The sequence below is a fragment of the Mya arenaria genome, chromosome 17 (assembly GCF_026914265.1).
Source record: "Mya arenaria isolate MELC-2E11 chromosome 17, ASM2691426v1".
NCBI classification, from domain to species: Eukaryota; Metazoa; Mollusca; class Bivalvia; order Myida; family Myidae; genus Mya; species Mya arenaria.
The window spans coordinates 36,813,884-36,834,352 of NC_069138.1; the positions used below are offsets into that span (position 1 = coordinate 36,813,884).

The 20,469-nt window shown below is 34.6% G+C and overlaps 2 protein-coding genes across 2 annotated transcripts; both read left to right on the forward strand.

Moving 5' to 3' along the window:
• Positions 1-13: 13 nt before the first annotated feature.
• On the forward strand, positions 14-3,996 carry LOC128223447 (heat shock 70 kDa protein 12B-like). Its single transcript, XM_052932728.1, has 3 exons — positions 14-460; positions 2,392-2,527; positions 3,896-3,996. The coding sequence occupies exons 1-3, from the start codon at positions 161-163 to the stop codon at positions 3,994-3,996; spliced, it is 537 nt and encodes a 178-aa protein (XP_052788688.1). The 5' UTR covers positions 14-160.
• Positions 3,997-9,184: 5,188 nt separating this feature from the next.
• Positions 9,185-18,620, forward strand: LOC128224342 (heat shock 70 kDa protein 12A-like). Its single transcript, XM_052934159.1, has 5 exons — positions 9,185-9,239; positions 14,597-14,908; positions 15,345-15,572; positions 15,844-16,003; positions 16,232-18,620. Exons 2-5 carry the CDS (start codon positions 14,606-14,608, stop codon positions 17,275-17,277), a joined length of 1,737 nt encoding a protein of 578 aa, XP_052790119.1. The 5' UTR covers positions 9,185-9,239; positions 14,597-14,605; the 3' UTR covers positions 17,278-18,620.
• The last annotated feature ends 1,849 nt before the right edge of the window (positions 18,621-20,469 follow it).

Sequence of the window (20,469 nt, forward strand, 5' to 3'; positions counted from 1 at the left end):
TGAAGTAAACAGATCAATTTCAGTGTTTCATATTTTAAAGCGAGATACGTAAGCTCATTATTTTAAACGTTTGACCAGGATTTTTGCCAAATCATTGAATTCAGAAAGTGAGTTGAACTAAACGAACTTGTTGTGAGAAGTGAATTATATACGAAGGGAAATGGCAGAGACAAAAGACGGATTTCAGGTTGTTGCAGCAATAGATTTTGGAACAACTTACAGTGGATATGCGTTTTCATTTCGTAATAATCCTATGGATATAACAACCAATTTTTGGAAGTCTGGGACAGCGGGACTTATATCCTTAAAAACTCCAACATGCATTCTATGCGATAAAAAGGGAGAATTCAATGCGTTTGGTTTTGAAGCGGAAAGAAAGTATGCAGCTGTTGCAGGGGAAGGCAAACAGAACGAGTGGACGCTGTTCCGAAGATTTAAGATGATTCTACACAATGAAACGGTTTGTATGGTTGCACAGTAAGCGAAACTCGAATTTTACTGTAATGTCATTTAAACTTATGGTGTGATTCCGTTTAATAGCACAAAAATCAAAGGCCAAGCCAAAAACGATAGCCGTGTTAAGTTGACGTTTTGTAAGCGTATTCATTAGTATTAGTTTTAGTTCGCAGATGTCGTACTTCATATACCCCATATCAAACAAATGAGCTTGTAACAAAAAGATAAATGTCTCAAAGTTTATCTGCAGACCACTATTAAACGTTAAATTTTGGAAAACATTGTATATATGATATCAAGCACGAAAGGTAAACGAATATAGCCTTGTAACAAAAACGATTACACAGGACTATAAATAGACGTTTTCATTTAAAAAAGAGTTTTCAGATATTTGTGTATTAAGAATTTCAGATATTTGTATATTAAATACAGTTGCAAAATTTTACCTATTCGGATTAAATGACGTAAAGAAATTGTCGGTGATAGCTGTTTAACCTCAGTTTTTACCTAAATATTAAGGAATTTGGTTGTAGACCAATCAAATATTGCGTTAATGAATAATGCAGGAGAAATAAAGGAAATGAACCGATTTCATGGTTTTTAATTATGCCGGCGAGCATACGTGAGGAACAAATAAGATGAAGTTTTGAAACGAAATTTTCTAAAATTTGACTTCTTATTGCTTTCCTTAAGCAATAACTTTCTGTGAAAACACATGACTTTTTTTTTGTTTTGAGCGCAAACTATTAAATTATTTGTAAAACATGATTTGATTTTTATGTTCGATTATTTATCGTTAAAAGACTTATTACCCACTGAGAGCCTTTCGTAGTATCAAGTTATGTGACGTTTGCTTCAAATTGGAAAACTTTGGTAAATTATTTATATAAAACAAGTACCCTGTTTATTCTTTTCAAAATTAGCCTCTGAAATTCCCGATTTTTAGGAAGTTCCCAAACCAAAAGCTATAGTGTTTATCACCTCGATGCCTCTCACTGAGATTGACCTACCTTATTATAACTCTGGAAAAACCAAACCAGTTAGGAACTAGAACTGTAATGGGTTCCTGTTCGTTCAACTATGAAAATTTCGGGTCTTAGATGGCCGAGTAGGTACGATTCGTAAACAGCATAACTGTTTGTTGTTGACATAATTACGGATTGTTTATATTATTACATCATTCTGATAAGTTATATTTTAACAATTAATTACATATGACGATTAATCCCTTTTCTTTTCAGAAAAGTTACTTTTGATGAACCCAAAACTTATAGACAATAATTTTTTAAGTATATAAACTAGCTGTTGTTAATCCTAAAATATCATTTATGGCACAACTTCAATGTCTTTCATCATTCTGATAAGTCAGGTTAATGCGATTTGGTTTACTATGATACCTAGTCGTGCAAATAGTTTGCTTTAACTATATAAGATTCTATATATATAAATATCGAAATAAAACTTGACTCATACCTTCTAAGAGTTATTACGCACGCATAAGTTTAGCAAAAATGATAACTCTGCTTTAATATTATTAAGTAAAATCGTGTTAAAACTAAAAATATCATCTTTTTTGACATTTCTAAAAACTCTTTAGATATTTAATTGAAACAATATGCACATGTAAAGTTCATACTGCTTTCCTATACATTCTTAGTGACCATGTTTACAAAGCTTTCGCAGATTATCTTTTTTAAAGATAGTTCTTGTTTATTTAGACTTTGACATCAGATTCAACTGTTCAAGATATCAACGGAAACTCGCAACGTTTTACTTCTTTATAGAAGTTTAAAAAAAACGATTCACTGTGTAAACTGTGTTTTTGTACTGCCTTGAATAAATCGTGTTGTGTTGTTGTTGTCTTGAGGCCAAGTTGCTAAAAAGTACTTTGACCAGCATTGGGTTATTTAGTTCTTAGTTATTTACTTTCATTAGGCTGGAATCGCAAGCGAACGTTTACAGCTTGCCCTAGAGCCTGAAGTTGCTTCCATCTGGTGTCAGACCGACAGTCCCAGTTCAACCATTGCCCTGGCAGGCCCCGGCACTCAATACATGGTTGTCGACCTTGGAGGTTATGTATCTCATTTCACACCTTTTTTAACTTGCTATTGAGTAAATAATTATTTAGTTTCTGAAAAAGAACATTCATAAGCGATTATATTGATTTACTACGGAGCCATATCAGCCCGTTTCTACGTTTAGAGTCCGCGGACGAATAGGTTTTGGGCTCCTGATCGAAAAAACAACAACATTTTATATGATTAACGAACTTACCGAATATTTTTAATTTCCTTTTACTATAATTCCGACTACAGATAACTAATGTAACCGACATGGTTCATACTTTGTAATAGTATTCTTGGCATTTAATATAAAAATGGTGCATTCTGTGTAACTCCTATAATCAGCACACTTGAAGGCTTAGTTGAACTCATTTTGTATTCAAATGTTTGTTTGTTGTTGTTTTTCATGAAAGTTATAAACGTTTTCGTACTGAGGGTTTGCGCTAAACATAAAAACAAGTTGGTTTCGCCTTGTGTGAAAGGATAAGATAATCCGTATGCGCTTGGTTCAAATAAAGGAACAGTGGAAGTGTTAAGTGGAATTCCGAATGTCCACTTTGTTTTATAAATGTTGTTTTATTTTACAAGTGTATCAAAAATATGCAGGCGCTTCAAATCAAGTGATGGTTTCTTCATTTTGCATTGTGCAGTCTTATCCATCGACGATAGTTCATTAATTGGAGTACCAATCAGCTTAAATCTTACAATAATGAAGAGAAAACACATAAAATGATTTATACAGTTGTTTGCGGCGTGCATATGTTGTTATTAAAAACTTTTACTTCTTTACTTCCATGTTTTTGCTTTTCATGTGGGTTTTTTTTGCTGCTGAAATGTGATTACTTATTTAAATCGCCTTATGCCTATTTGTACATATATTAATTTTTATTTGTTTTCGGTGAAAATGTCTAAACGGCAAAAAGTTCTAAAGTATACAGATGATTTGTTAAAAAATGAGTCCTGAAGGTAAAATATCATTTAAAATAAAGATGACAGACATGTGAACTATTTGCCGTAAATACACTCGGGTTTTCTTGCATTAAATTTCTTCTCCGATCCAATGGTCGATACTAATAAGCTTTAGTTATCGATGGCTTTCCACCTCGCTCTTCATCATAAATACATTTTGGATTCATCATTAAATTACTGGTGCTACCTATTTTCCAATGATCATGAGATTGTATATTTGCTTTTATAGTAATACACTTTTAAGTATCCGAAGTGTCAATCAAATGATCGCACAGTGTTTCTGTGCATCATTACTATTACCATACGCACAGGCATGAGTTTCATGGCAACAATATCTCAATGTCCATTAGCTATTAAAGGCTACACTTTTCAAAATCTGCTTGATAGAAGACGATTCTTTTTTTCAGGAGGCACAGCAGATATATCAGTCCATGAACGATTACAATGGCTCTTTGAAGGAAATCGAAAAGGCCAGCGGTGGTCCCTGGGGCGGAATAAATGTAGATGAAAACTACATTACATTCCTCGGAGAGATATTTGGAGAAGAAGCTCTTAGCGACCTCAAAGATACCAACATGGAGGACTACTTTAAGATTTTAAACGAGTTCGAAGGCAAAAAAAGAAATTTTACTGGGGAGTTAGCTGCAAACTTTGTCATAAAATTTTCACCCTCTCTCCGAAATAAAAGTCAGGAAACGTTTGGTAAAAGTCTGCAAAACCGCATAGAAGAGCTTGGGTACAGAGGTGAGATAACGGTTAAACCAACAAAAATGCTTGTTAGTACACGAATTGTGAGTAATTGGTTTGAAGGCCCAGTAACAAAACTGATCAACCACATTCGGAAGATATTATCATATCGAACGATGAGAAACGTACACACAATTGTGCTGGTTGGCGGTTTCTCTGAAAGCAAGTACGTACAAACGTGTGTTGGCAACGAAATACAAGGAAGGCGTTGTATTATCCACACGAGGCCGGCCTCGCTGTTTTAAAAGGAGCAGTTAAGTTTGGACATTTTCCCTTCGCTGTCAAATCTAGGGTGCTTCGATACACGTATGGTGTATGCATTGACAGTTCAATACATTCAGAAGAGTCTAAGTTCTTTAAGTTACAAGTCAACGACTGGCGAGCTCGAGATTGTTTCAAAGTGTTTGCGGCTGTCGACGACGAGGTGAGGTATGATACAGAGTTCGTGTACAAGTTTGCTCAAAGAGGAACAATTTCCACAAGTGTTCGCATATTCCGATCGACGGAAAGATCCCCCGTCTATGTTACAGAACCAGACTGCGAGTTTTTAGGAACAATTGAACTAAACCACACAATCGATTATGTCACCATTCAAATAACGTTTATGTTTGGACAGACTGAACTCATGGTGAAAGCAAGACTAATGGAATCGGGTCGGGAGTCGACTGCCGTGTTGAATTGTATTCCGAAAGGCAGACTAAAGGAAACGGGTCGTGGACAGAGGAAATAGGTCTATAAAAAGTATTTGTCTTTGTTTGTAAAATGTGAATAAGCACTTGAGTCAATGCGGTTTCCCTAACATTTACCAACGGCTAAATTTTGATATTCGTTTGTTCTTGAAGCGTTATGTGTCTTTTATTTGGTGATGTATGTTTTCTTGTTGCGTTCTGTGTCTTTTGTTAGGTGAAATCTGTTTCTTGAAGCATTATGTGGGTCTTGTTTGGTAATGCCTATATTCTTATAGCGCTCTTGTGTCTCCTGTTTGCTAAAATCTGTTTATGAGGCATAATGTTTGTCTCGTTTGTTGATGTTTGTTTTCTTGTAGCGTTCAGTGCCACTTCTTTGGTGTTTGTTTGGCCTTCACTTTTCTATCTTCAAACAGGGTCATGGTTAAAGTTTAGGCTTCTCCGCGTCTGGCTGTAGTTTAAAATGTTGTTGTTTGGTTACATTCATGGACAATATTGTATGATCTTATTTACATAGGGTTGAGAATTAAATTAGTTAAGTATGTTAGCATATGTTTATGTAAATTAAATAAGGATTCAGAAGTAACCAAAAAATAGTGACAAATTATCGTTAGCCAAGATGACACTTTTAGACTACTTTAGTTTAATTTGTTTTGTAAGAAAACGTTGAATGCCATTCCTCTTTTGTTCATAAATGATTTGGAAGAAACTTTGATCACGAACGGCCATGATAGCATTGCTAATGGTATGTTAAACTGTACGTGATTTAATATGTAGGTGGATATAAAGGAGGTTTTAAATTAAGTAATGTTTTGTTATATTTACTTATAACAATAATATAATGAAATTGTAAATAAACCTTATAATTAAGGTATAGTATTAGACCATAGATGGGTCGTATAAAACTATTTTTGAAAATATGTATGGACAAATGTTTGAAGCAATATACAAGATAAACTCTTACGTTCTTCAATTTGTATTTTCTTTTGCTAGTTATAGACCAAATTTGTTTGATAAATTTATACATCCAGTTTTATGCCATGGCAGTGAAGTTTAGGGGTGTTCTCATGTTACAGTGTAAGACATTATTTATCTTTTTTTTAAATACTAAGTGTTAGATTACAATCTCAAAAGCTATTTGTTTTGAAAATGGGGAAATGACATGTTAAAATGGTATGCTTTACAATGTTTAATTTAATAAAGAAAATGAAGATGCAAAATCTACCACTGCTTAAATAACCAAGATATACCTATGTTAACGGATGACCTCATTTTGAAAATTGTCACATGCATTGAGGAAGTACCTCCCTGGCTTACAGTTTTATTTGTGTCAAAAAGTCTAAAACATGATACCATCGAAAGGCTTAACGTTATGTTAGACAAATTTATGCACTGTTTCTTTTCCCGCTAGTAAACATAATAGTGCATTAAACGATTTAGAAATGTATCCTCATGTTCAAAGTATGTAAGAGATATATCAGACGGATTATGTTGTTATCATGCATATTTCAGACCGTATGGAGTGTTATGATGTTTTTGAACAATATAAGAAGTGATACACGATTCAAAAATAAAGTCAATGGGCATAAATTTCAACCAGATAATTTTTTAAAAAACTATAGAATATCTAGCTCTAGCACAAAGACTTTTTTTTGAAATATAACTGATAGCTTTCGTCTTCACAAATATTCGTTACATATCTTAGACTATTTTAATTATAAGTTGCCTGAGTTCAGTTTAAGATGCACTCTTACTCCCAATAAAATTTACCACAATTAATACAAATGTTTTACTATACCAAAAAGAATGAACAAATGTCGAAAACAGTTGTTCTTATGAAGGATACAAGTTTAATTTGAAAGAAAGGTGCATACAACACAGTATTTCTACTTTATAAGATGATAGTAGATCACAGTAAATATTTTAGCACTCAGTAATCATTTAATGTTATTGCGTTTTTCAGCTGTTCAATACACGGTTACAAACTTGCTATCAATTATTAATATTTTCCATGAATGCATTTTTTTAGTAAGTAGTTAAAGGTTTATCACTCAAAATTTATGTTTGTTATACATGTGTATGTATGAATTTTGAATACGAGTGTCACTTTAAGGGTACCAGTCGCTCAAGTGAGCTTATGTAGGCGGATTGTTTTTGTTATCAGAGCAGATACAAAGGAAGCGGGTAACCGTGTCGCAAATGCGAGCCTTAAATATTTATTGAACGAAAAGCTAGCTGTTTAGCTCCACAGCAGTTGTTTGCTTTTAGTTTCCTGTTCACTTTTTGTCCGTTTCTCATGTCGGGTTATGCAATACAACTTTTTAAAGGGAAACTTCGTCATTCGTTCTCATCTTAATTTTCCATAGTGTTTTATACATCTTAATGAGGTCGAAACCATATGCATAGCATGCACAGTGTTTAACAGTCCGAGTGCGTCTCATCTGGAAAATGTCTATAAAAATGGTTGAAATATTGTATTCCGTATTACAGGTAAAATACTGCCCCCGGTAATGCGTATGAAATAAACGTCAGCCGTTAACCGCACGTAAATATGCAGAATAATACCAGTGTTCTATCGTAAACGCTCACCTTGTTAACACACCTCTTAAATCGACCAACACGGACATGTTATTCTATAATTTATATTTCGGTTCTTACATTATCAATTTGGGCAATGGCAAAACATCCTGTTGCAAAGTGGATACAATTATTTTTATATGTAATTATTTTCAATATGACAAACCCGTTTTATAAGTAAATTCAGTGACATTTGGTTTGGCATTTTAGAGCATTGTTAAATCGTTATATTATATATTCTGCTTTACAGACACTATTTGCCAGTAAGTTCAAATTAAAGAAACTCTGATACAGTGTTTTAATATGAGTCCTAATTCAATGTATTAATATGGATATACAGTCGAAAAGTATCTTTATGAAGACATTTCGTAATACTGAAGTGATAAATAATCGTCAGGTACAACGCACTAAAACTATACTTTCTCTTTCATTTCCATATCAACCACTATGATGAGCCCCAGTTCGTTTATCTAATCATTCAACATGTTTATTGACTACGTTTTTACCGATAACATTTGTAAATCTTCGACAATTGTTTGGGGAAATCAATGTAATGTCATATTTCGTTTTATTCATTCACAAGCAAACAGATAAATTCAAATAACTGTCGATTTCAGAAAACGGAAATTTTATTTTGATTCACAGCAAATTACAGGCACATTAACAATTTTATCCAGTAGTTTTACAATGACCCTGTTTATCGAAACAATACATGGCCGACGAGCAACAAAAAACGGTCACAATGAACCATAGAAATAAAGGTTGCGATTACCTCCGGGGAACGGTCAGGGAAACATCAGTTCACTCGGGGTAAACAGGTCTACGGCCCCAATCTTGAGGAACTGTCCCAACATTTAACAACGATATACAGTTATTTCATGGTTATTTGGGTAACAGTAAAAACTGTTGTCCCGAGGAGGAGGAGTAACATCTTTTTGCAACAGTTCAGAATATTACCCCAGACAGCAGACACCGAGGGACAACAGTTTTGATTGTTACCCAAATAACCAGAAAAAAACTGTTCTATTACTTGATCAAATGTTTGTCTAAACAAAATGGAAATAATTGTTTTATAATCTACTGATGATATGCCGTCTAAAAAAATTGAAATTGCAATGACGTCATAGCGCGGGAGGTAAACATGTCATACTGCTGACCGGGAAATAGTTCAATCAATGACAAATTGATAGCTTTCATGTATAACAGCAACAATAACAGATTTGAGTTTTCAAATAACGATTACAATTACAATTTTAAATGCATAAGCCAAACTCCATCGCTACTGGCGACAAAGCACACAGTAAAAGAAGCGTATGGGGTATCAAATAAATCAATATATAGTGAGGAAATTCTTGGCGGGGACATTAAAAAAAACATATATCAAACATATGAGGATTTAACTTAATAATGAATCAAAATATTTAATAAACAGTTTACTATGTGAATCACTTGTGAATCCTAAATATTTATGAATATTCTAATAGTTATTTTCATTTTCCAAACTTTATTTGGTTAAGTCATTAATAAGTAAGAAATTTTGACTGATAACGCGTTTTTCAAAATTGTTATTAATTATGTTACTGTTACTTTAATATATCACGCATTGGACACATGCTCATTTTTTGAAAACGAAAGAGGACTATATATACAATTAATGTTATCAGACAGATGACAGCTTGTGCGTGCAACAAGCACACTGAATCGAGAACGCATCGATTAAACAAGGGTCTGTTTGAACCAGGTAGGCGTTTTATGTAACTCATAATAATTATATCTTTTACATAAAATATGTTTGGTAACAATATATTTATCGTATGATTTAACTATGATGTAAATGTTAATAGAAAATTTTCAAGATGGAATGAAAATGGCTGACTGCAACACTTTGAACTGTCTTAAGCAATAAGCAAAGTTTGCGTTCAGGTGATCATCGAGTTTATATATATGGAAGCGTATATCGTATATTCTGATATGATGTGATCATGTACTCTTGTTTATGCCAACTTGACAAGGTTGACGAGGTTGTTAAAGAATCGTATTATTATTACCACAGGTTAACATAAAACAAGTCGACCATAGTGCATCACCTTATCATCACTTTATGCGACGTGCGCTTCCATATGCGATTTGTCGAACCGGCTCAAAATTAAACTTACATTATAGTCTCATATCAGTAACACCCAATGCTACGTGACTAGACATAAACAAAACTAAGCGGACTTACTACCATAGCAGAGGACCCGGAACAAAACAATATTATATTGTTTACGCTCATATAAAACAGAACATGCCCAACGGATTGAGCCCTGACATTTTTCAACATCAGTTGCGGCCCTTTTTCATACATATACATATTGCATAATGCAACGGCAATACCTAAGAATCGGAACCTTAGACGAAGGGGTCAAAGTCAGCGGGTGCCTCACTATTAATTGGGTCACAGAATATTAAGGTGCAATTCCTGTCGTTGCTTGTCACTTGTCTCACCGAACATTAGCTTACGTATGCAATTGTTACTTAAATTATTAACGCACAGTTGTATCGTTTAAACACCGTTTTTACATAACATTTGGGGTACAAACCCAGTTTTAGCATGAACCTACTGTATTTTTACAAGTTCTCCTACAAACCGCATTATTCTCAACCAACTCAAGTCAGCACGTTTATTATCTCCCTTATTGTAATTAAAACTTTATCGTCGTCCTCAAGGATATCAGATACATGTAATAAGTTGTATAACGTTTGGTTGAATCAGTTTTGTCATTGTTAGACAAACACAATTTGTATCATAATGTTCTCATTGGCATCATCAACTCATGCTTAACCATGCTTTACCATTGTCTCTTTTTAAGTTTAAGCTGAACGCACTATACTGCACAGATTAAACAATTCTGTTAAATAAAAATGTGCTAATTTGTCTGCAAGATGTGTCAATTCCTTGACTTGTTTTGCACGAACGATATATATATAACTATACCATACATATCTCAGTAACAACCGATGTATGTCAGTTACTATTATTCCAATTGATTGAATGTGCCTGGGCGGCGGGGTAGTTAAAGTTGCATTCGTCCGAGGCTCCGTCATTCTTGTTCAATATTCAGTAACAGTGTCAGTTCAAGTGTTTCAAAAAAGAAGATAATGACAGTGGGGGTAATATGGCGTTGATTACAGTTATCTTTATTCTCAACAACGTTTCACGTTCAATGGCATCACCTTCAAATCCTATAACTTGGACACATATGCAAAATACATCGATTTGAAGGAAGCTGATGACGCACTGATATATATTTATAAAGATTTTGACAATCAATTCTGACTATGTTTTGGTATATGTCAATTGCATCTGTATCACCTGTTAAAGGAAAAATCTTATTATAATATGTCTTGTTTGTGTGTTATCTTAGATATATTGACCTTGAACAGATAAACGAGTGTGGTATATGATGATATAATAGTACAGTGTGTTTACTTGTCTGTATCGCACTCGTTGTGCGGTTTGCATTAACAAATAGTTCGTTTGGTAAAAGATCATTAGATAAATAAATATTACTTCCTTGTCATGCATAATTCAGCAAGCAGCCTTTTTGTATATAATATGAATGAGCTGCTCGTCGTTGTGGAAATTTGAACATCTCGGCTATTTTTCATCAAAAACGTCCTGGGATGTAAACAAACAATTTACGATATCAAAAATTCTTTACATGTTCTAATTACGCTGCAAGTAGATAGCATAGTCATTTCAATTTAGCAGTTAAACCTAAGGACTTTATTTTTTTTAATGATTGATGCATTTCTAAACTTGTAACTTATTTGAACTTAGATATAACCATAACACGTTAAACACTACAATTGATAAATATAAGTATTATTAATTTAACGAATTAGTTTTTTTAAAGCACCGGCTCGTCGTTTGGCGGAGATGGCCGAGGTGTTCCGATTGACTTTGCACCGACGTGGATACTGGTCTTAATTTGGTCATAGAAATACAAAAATCAGTTCCAGGTTCCTGAGAGAAACGATGAAAGAATTTTACAGACAAACAATAATTTACATTTATTTAATAATATCTATTGATATCGATTTTGAGGACTTTATTAATTGATTAAAACAATATCGGTAAACCTCATTGTCGTAAAATGTGATTGACTCGGGATGGGATGCATTCCTCTCCCATCCCTGATAAGTAGATCCAAAATGTTGTTGATTATGGTGATGATTAAGATTAGGGCGTTGCATATTACTGTCATTTTAAAGAAAATATGGGAAAAGCTGGCAGGCAAGTTGAGCCAAAATGGAAGTTGAAAATAAACCCTTGGAGTGTTCAAATGACTAGTGCATAAAAACACAATCAATGAAAGAAAGAAATCCATGATGACTCTTTTATCAGTTTGAAATGACGTTGAAAGAATGTACGTGAAGTTAGCGGCCTAGCGTCCTAGCGGCCTAGCGGCGTGAAGTTAGCGGCCTGGCGGCCTAAAATGCTATCCTATTTCAAAGCATGTATACATGCATTTTCTTATAAAACAAAGAAATATTAACTGATTTTTAAGCACACACTATCTCTCTGAGGCGATTATCAACATTTTTTTCCAAAATTCGAACAAGCAGTCAGCTTTTCAAAGCATGTGAACATGCCTCTCCTTCTAATTTATTTTATTATAAGTCTGCGCCAAGAAGGGCGCCGACTTTATTTGATATTACTTTAGAATTATTCCAACTTAGGGACTAGTTCATAAATTGCAGAACAATGCTTTCAATAGTTTCCACGTTGCATAATAATATATGAAGTTTAGTATTTTTCATAAATCTTTGCACTTTAATTGATAATGAAACCTTAAATTATAATAGCCCTGCTTATCATTTTGAATTTTTTTATTTTAAATACCAACTCAATTATAACAACTCGGCCATCTCCGATATAGATACAGGCCGAGGTGTTCCGATTGATATCAACTTCCATTATGAAGGATTCACGCTACTATTACAATATCCTTTATGTTTGTAAACCTCCTACGCAGTAATCTCCCTAGGTGACAGCAAAAATGCCGAGTTTTGAAAAATTAACATTGAGCTTAATTGTTTGTTTTGAAAATTTCATTCAAAAGAATGAACTCCAGATAATTCCTTCTTGATGTAAAGTATTTTCATCCCTGTCCTATATACTCATATGAGTGAAATGTGTTACAAAAACTTATACAAAATATAAAGCAAGGAATTCACAGAACATGCCGGTACAAATAAAAGGTGAATTTTATGCTATTGAAATCTATGTATTCGACCATTAACTTTATTTCTTCCGAAGAAACGAATGTATATTTTGTTATAATTTAGTTTTAATCGGAGGATTAGCTTGGGAAAAACAGAATATCTATAACTCCGGGCTTAAACTATTGTAACAATATTATTAAGCATACTGTCCTTCGAGCATATGTACACCCAACATAAACAAAAATATTATCATTGAAATAATAACCATTTTTGGTTATCTGCGTGCACGTTTTCTTTTAATTTCATTGCGCCGACTTGATGCTATGCATCAACTTTTTTCTTGTTTATTTTCTGTTTCTATGCCCAAATTATCTCTCTTAAGCAATTTTTCAAAAAAGTCGATCGAAAACCTCAGCGGCCTAGCGGCGTGAAGTTAGCGGCCTGGCGGCCTAGCGGCCTAGCGGCCTAAAATGGTTTCCTATTTCAAAGTGTGTATACATGCGTTTTCTTCCAAAACAATAATAAATCTGGTTTAACAATTTTGCTAAATACAAGAAATGAAAATGCTGATATTCGCTATAATGGATTTTTTTGGCAGCTTGGTCGACATTTGGGCGAAATGCAGACATTCGCCAAAGGATGGTAATTTGTGAATAGAAACCATAAATTTGTCATTTTTTTAAGAAGAAAAGGCATTTATAAATGGTCTATAATAGAAACCAATATTAGGCCGCCAGGCCGCTAACTTCACGCCGCTGGGCCGCTAGGCCGCTGAACTGCTTAATCGACTATTTTGAAAAAAAAGAAAATAGTTGCTTAAGAGTGATAATTTGTGCATAAAAACAGTAAATATATCATTGTTTTAGAAAAACAGGCATGTTTAAAGCTTTGAAATAGCTGACTGCTTTATCGACGTTTTTGAAAAAAAAATGATAATAGCTTCAATGTGTTAATTTGTGCATAAAAACAGTTAATATGTCATTGTTTTAGGAGAAAATGCATGTACACATGCTTTGAAATAGAATTCAATTTTAGGCCGCTAGAACATGCATGTTTAATGCTTTGAAATAGCTGACTGCTTTATCGACGTTTTTGAAAAAAAAAGTTTATTATAGCTTCAATGTGTTAATTTGTGCATAAAACAGTTAATATGTCATTGTTTTAGGAGAAAGTGCATGTATACATGCTTTGAAATAGGATTCAATTTTAGGCCGCTAGGCCGCTAGGCCGCTAGGCCGCTTACTTCACGCCGCTAGGCCGCTAACTTCACGCCGCTAGGCCGAAAGGCCGCTAACTTCACGTACACGTTAAAAGTGCGCATTGTCAAAGGTACATGCCCGTTAGTCTGACAATAAGGCTAGAATATATGTTACGTCACACGACGATTCAGTTTTCTGATTGTCCCAAATGACGATGTTGTGCTTTGTCGTAGCATTCATTCCAGCCTTTAGTCGGGTTAAACGTCATTTTAAACGTTTTCGCAAAAAGATCAATTGGTTTGCTTCACATTTAAACCGATATTACTAAATCTCTGTCAGAATTTACGTCTCTAAATGTCAAGTTCAAAGCTTGGTTAAGAAGACACAAAAAACTATGACCTATCTTGATGAATCTTTATCAACCACTATTGTACTAATATGTGTTTTAATTGCTTTTTATGCGGCGAAAGTGTGCCTTTTTGCCACATAAAAAAATCCTTTTTATGCGTTGAAAATAAAATACCGCATAAACGAAAAAAAACACGTTTATGCGGCGATGCTGTTATGCGGCGTTAAATTGCCCACGGGCATTTTTACCATATTTTGTTTTACTGAGGTGGGAGAAAAGGCATCTATCCGACTATTTATATGTATTTAATATACCTAAATTAATGACATTTTACATCAGGAAATCAACATGCAGGAGCAAGAAAGGGCGAAGCAGAAAATAGTCGTTGCATTTGATTTTGGCACAACATACAGTGGGTATGCATTTTCACACAGCAATAATCCATTCAAAGTGGGCACTTTTTTGTGGAAGTCAGGTCAAGAAAGTCTTATATCACAGAAAACTCCAACATCCATTTTACTGAATCCGGAGGGCAGTTTCCATTCTTTTGGGTTTGAAGCCGAAGACAAATTTGCTAATTTATCCGAAGCTGAAGAACATGGAGATTGGAGACTTTTCAGACAGTTTAAGATGCTGCTTTTAAGCGAGGGGGTAAGTCTTCTTACAATTTCAATTTAAACATATTCATCAAATATTGAGCGTAAATAATCATACTATCGCTGCGTTTTATCATAGCTCTATATCAGTTTAGTCCATACTTATGTATATGAGCTCGATTTTGATGAAAGCTGACAACTTTCACGTAGATAGCATAGTCATTTCAATTAAGCAGTTAAGCCTAAAGACTTGTAAAATAAAAAATTCGTAATGATAATGAAGTATACGGCAGTATATGTTACAATAATAATAACGTGTGGTCATATTGTATGTGGTTTGTCTGTGTTGTTTTTGTGCGTTCTGTTTCCCTCGTTTAATACATGTTGGTCTTTGACCTTGTTTCTTAGAACAGGGTCATCGTGAATTATTCGACTACTGCGGTTCTTCCTGAAGTTTTCATTGCATTACTCATATTTTTACATTACTATAGCAACTAAAGAGGTCTACTACAATAGCTGATGTTTCCAAGAAGAAGGAACATGAAATGCCGGCTATTGAGATATTCGCAATGTCGATACAGTACCTGAAAGACCATTTCCTTGAACAAATAAAAAGCCAGGGTTTGGACGAGACCAGTTTTATTGTGCAGTATGTCCTTACTGTGCCGGCAATCTGGGGTGATAAAGCTAAAGCCTTTATGAGGGAAGCTGCAATGAAGGTTTGGAAGGCCGTTTTAAATATTCATATTGAATTAACTCATGTATAGTATATAAAGATATAACAATACATCATAAAACTTAAACATTATTGTGATTTTAGTATGCATCGATCAAATCTGGTCGTTGTGATGTTAAGCTCGACGCATATAGACAAAATGTTTTCTCGATGCTTAATTTCAAGATAACAACAACAACTTTAAATGACTTGTATTGTCGTCGACAGTGTCGATGCCGACATTTATCATATGTCAAATGTATTAACAATTACAGGCTGGGATCGATTCAGATAGTTTGACCCTTGCATTAGAACCAGAAGTGGCTTCGATCTGGTGTAAGTCTCGTGAGTCTGGCAGTCAATACGCACACAGTCAAGAAGCAAAGATATCGCTCTCTGGTGAAGGCACGCGTTACATGGTCGTTGATCTTGGAGGTAACATACAAACTAATTTAGACAGCTGATCTCTTTGAATATGTATTTGAAAACATTACAGAAACAAACCTGTACAGTTGTCGAATATTTTAAAAATAAACCCCGCTTAATGGCATAGGGTCAACGCCAAAGACATTGAACACAAAAAAAGCAGAATCATGAAGTTTTTTTTTTTCAGTTTCAATAATGCCCTTTACTAAATATATCCTGATATTCTTGTGTCTATAGGTGGTACTGCAGACATATGTATCCATGAAATCAATAAAGATGGTCTGAAGCAAATAGGAAAGGCCAGCGGTGGGCCGTGGGGAGGAACGAACGTTGATAGAAGACTTCTAAAGTTCTTCAAACGTCTTGTGGGAACCCAAGCTCTGGAGGCTTTAAAAGATGAAGGGATGAATGATTACTTTGATCTCATTAGATGTTTTGAGGCAAGCAAACGAGAATTCGATGAAGAAGCAAACAAGAAAATGTCGTTCAAGGTGCCAGGGTTGCTCCAGGAGTTATGCGAAAGGTTTAATGGGAAGACCTTAAGCGACAGGGTGGAAGAGTTATTTAATGCTGACAAGGTTGAATTTAAACGCGACAAAATTAGAATCCATTCCAGTGAAGTAGCAAAATGGTTCGATGCTCCGATTTCAAGTCTTGTCAAGCATATACGAGGAATTTTTGAGGACAGACAAATTGGAATTATACACACGATTGTGTTGGTTGGAGGGTTTAGTGAAAGTCCGTTCGTTCAAAACAAAATAAAGAGAGCATTTTCAAACCGACGCGTGATCGTCCCTTATGAGGCTGGTCTAGCTGTTTTAAAAGGGGCAGTGATTTTTGGACACAATCCAGATGCAGTAACATCCAGAGTTCTGAAGTACACATATGGCATATCTGTTGATCTCCCGTTTGATGAAGAGAAACACAGCGAAGAATCAAAGTTCTTTAAACGTACTTTCAATGCTTGGAGAGCGAAGGATTGTTTCAAACCTTTTGCTAGAGTCAACGATGAGGTCAAGTACGCTGATAGAATTTTGCACAAATTTGCCCAGAGAGATTGCTGGTCCTCTTGTGTTCGGATTTATCGATCCACTGAACACTCACCAATTTATGTGACCGATCCGGGATGTGAATATATTGGAAAGGTTGAAATTGAACATTCAATCGACTACGTCACAATTGAAGTGACGTTACTGTTTGGTACCACGGAACTCATGGTGAAAGCACGTTTAAAGGAATCGGGTCGCGAAAGGGTTGCAGTCCTACAGTGCCTGGAACAGTGAGATGACAAAAATGCACACATTATATTCACGGTCGCAGTCCTACAGTGCCTGGGGCTATGAAATAACCAAAACACACATCTTGCTCAAGGTCGCAGTCCTACAGTGCCTGGAGCAATGAAATAACCAAAATACACACATCTTGTTCAAGGTCGCAGTCCAACAGTGCTTGGAGCAATGAAATAACACAAATACACACATCTTGATCAAGGTCGCAACCCTACAGTGCCTGGAGAAATGAAATAACAAAATACCCACATCATGTTCAAGTATGTTGTGTCAAAATATTGTGTAAGCTTTTGTTTGCTTATAGTACTCCTATGCGGGGAGAAGCTTCGAAAGATAAACGCATAAGGAACCAAACTTAACTGTGCAGGGGAAATAACCCCAATGTTTAATGTTAACAAAAGTTTGATAGTTGTTTAGTGTAGTTGTCTTGTATTATGTTAACGTTTTGTTTCTTGCTTGGTGTTTGTTTGGATTTTTGAATCTTTAAGCAAACCTTTGGTTTGGTGTTAATTTATTAACACACACAGCCGTGTCTGAATCGCTGAAATGATAGTTATTAACATGCTTTGTTGAACCATTGAAGGAAAGGCAATGCTTTCAAAATAAATATAGTATGCCTTGAAGGTGTTTATGTATAAATTAGGTGTAATTATCGACACTTCATACTACAATGAAACGCAGAAAAATAATGTTCAATACTTATAATTACAACTCTAAAAAATTAAAAGCTTTATTTTGCTATTATCCAAGATGCGCAATTCATCACTCGATATTTCCATGTAGTTGGTAGCCTTCCCACGCGTATGAATACATCATTGTCTTGGAGACACGTGGAGCTAAATTTAGTAACGATGAGACCAGTAATGGCTACCGACTTCTCATTTTTTCCCAATTCGAAGCGGATTAACAGCACTTTTCAGGTATTACTAAGATATTTACGTAAAAGCAACGTGTTAAAATTCTGAATTGTACCTTCAATTATTTCTTGGTTAAGACAATATTTTTACCATTAGACCTACTGCCCTGTTGTTTATATTCATTAATTGTCGGCATGCCATTACTTTCAGATAGCTGTTGACCTAGATCTTAACTTTCAGTTTCACTTTCATTTTTATTTGTAACTTCAGACAATTCATTAAATGTTCATCAGTTCTTTAATTTCTGGAGAAATTACAGCAGCAGCAGTTTCCTCACTCAATTCCGGCACAAACAACTCACCAAAGAGATCTTTAAACAAGTCGAAAGCTGACAGATCACCGCCACGTTTTCTCTGCAGACAAACTTTTTTTATTGTCATTTATAATAAAAAAAATAATACAATATCAACAATTTTAAAAGTTTTATTGTTCATTGTTGCTTTATTTTAATCCCAAGTATTTTTTAAGAAAATACAAACAAAATAACTTCCTACTAAGACGTGACGTCATAGTTAGTAAATAGGAAGTAGCCCGATTGTGAATATCAATAACCTGATTTGCTTATACGAATGCTCATCGAGAAATAAATGAATCTCACATGGGTTGTCTTATCCAATAGGATTTGAGCATTTACTCGCACCTGCTCAAAGTTGTAATTATTTGCTATCTAATTCTTCAAAAATCCGTTGTGTCTAACAGTGTTTACATACCCATGCAAGCAGAACTTGCCATTACTAAATTACTTTTTTTCAAATTTGTTTTTAAAGTAGGTCTAGAAAGTGACCTTGATGTCATTATGCCATGTAAATAAACGTTAAGTTGAATGCTGATTTTGCCCTTTCAATACAATGAGGAATAGGACCAGTAGTCAAACATTCAAATACAAACCGAGTAAGGGGTAATTGCCCGAACGAGTGACACAAACGTACAAACACAATGGACCACACACACATTCAATAGCTTTACATGTATTTATAAATGCCCTAAACATATAAGCCCATTGTTTTACACCGAGACAAATGCAGCAGCAGCAGCAGCAGCAGCAGCAGCAGCAGCATCATGATCATCAAAACATTAACAGTTCTACTTCTACTTGAATTTATGTAGACTGACGTTTCATTCAGGATGCAATTACGTTAGTATGGTATATCGACATATACGATTGAAGACTTGGGACTTCCATGGACGCGATATGACGCCCTAAGATTGGATATTGGCACGTAGGGGAAACGAAATACACTAAGTCTAAACATCTTTCATAAATTTCACTGTAGCAAAAGAAAAAAAAGGAAATTGAAATGCCATAATGCATTAGAGTAAACTGGTGGATAATCCCTCCTGTCATTGTTTTTGCCTCGCTAAACATATCCATATAAAGTATGTACCAACGGTTGATGACATGAATCTAAATCGGATAAAGTTGATAATTATATGGCTCCAATCTCTCGAAATATCTTAAACAAATTGAGTGCATCGTGATGATCTTAAATAAATTTCAATTAAAGTCGCAAAACAAGAAATCATCACAACATAACTAAAATCGAAATTTGTCTCTATAATAAGGGGCTTAAAATTGCTCGAGACACTGGGGGCCTGGATTTTAGCATTTTTATTTTTTTAAATTTAATTTTAATTATATTTACTGTGAAATTGGATTTCTTTTTATTAGTGTGGATATTTATTCAGGGTTGAAAGCGTTTATTTGAATAAAATTTTCAAATCTATTAATTTGTGTTGGTGGTAGCTAAATAAATACGGAATATTTCCGATGTGACAACTCAATATCACAAAAATCTCAAAGCATGTCGTCTGCTACAGGAATGATGCCAACATTCACTACACCATTTGGCGCACAATGACATCGTATTGTGTAAATATGATAGTGTTTGTCCTTAAAATAGTTTAATACTGAAATGAGTAATTCAATATTGTGTAAACAAAATTATAATACAATGAGTATTGAATACACTTCATGCAGACACATAAGATAAAAGGTAGTCCGTTTTCGCGGTCATGTGAAGAGCTGACCTTAGATTATGATCATGACGTGCTCAATAAACCTAGTAAAACAAACAAATTTCGGCACCTAATTATGTATAGGATAGATCACGAGTAGCCGTTTGATACGGAATTTATCAGCGAGCGTAGCGCACAAAGCGTTAGCACAGGAAACAAACATTTATGTAGTATAAAGAATGTCCTTGTAACATAAGTACGTGTCCGATGTGCACGAGATTTACCAGTTGAAATATCCGACAGAAAAACAGTT

Bases quoted from the DNA above. Each gene is read 5' to 3' on its own strand.
- LOC128223447 (XM_052932728.1), top strand. From the start codon at position 161: ATGGCAGAGACAAAAGACGGATTTCAGGTTGTTGCAGCAATAGATTTT. The intron at 461-2,391 runs GTTTGTATGGTT...TACTTTCATTAG, and splicing joins TGATTCTACACAATGAAACG to GCTGGAATCGCAAGCGAACG. The intron at 2,528-3,895 runs GTTATGTATCTC...TCTTTTTTTCAG, and splicing joins CATGGTTGTCGACCTTGGAG to GAGGCACAGCAGATATATCA.
- LOC128224342 (XM_052934159.1), top strand. From the start codon at position 14,606: ATGCAGGAGCAAGAAAGGGCGAAGCAGAAAATAGTCGTTGCATTTGAT. The intron at 15,573-15,843 runs GTTTGGAAGGCC...TAACAATTACAG, and splicing joins TGAGGGAAGCTGCAATGAAG to GCTGGGATCGATTCAGATAG. The intron at 16,004-16,231 runs GTAACATACAAA...TTGTGTCTATAG, and splicing joins CATGGTCGTTGATCTTGGAG to GTGGTACTGCAGACATATGT.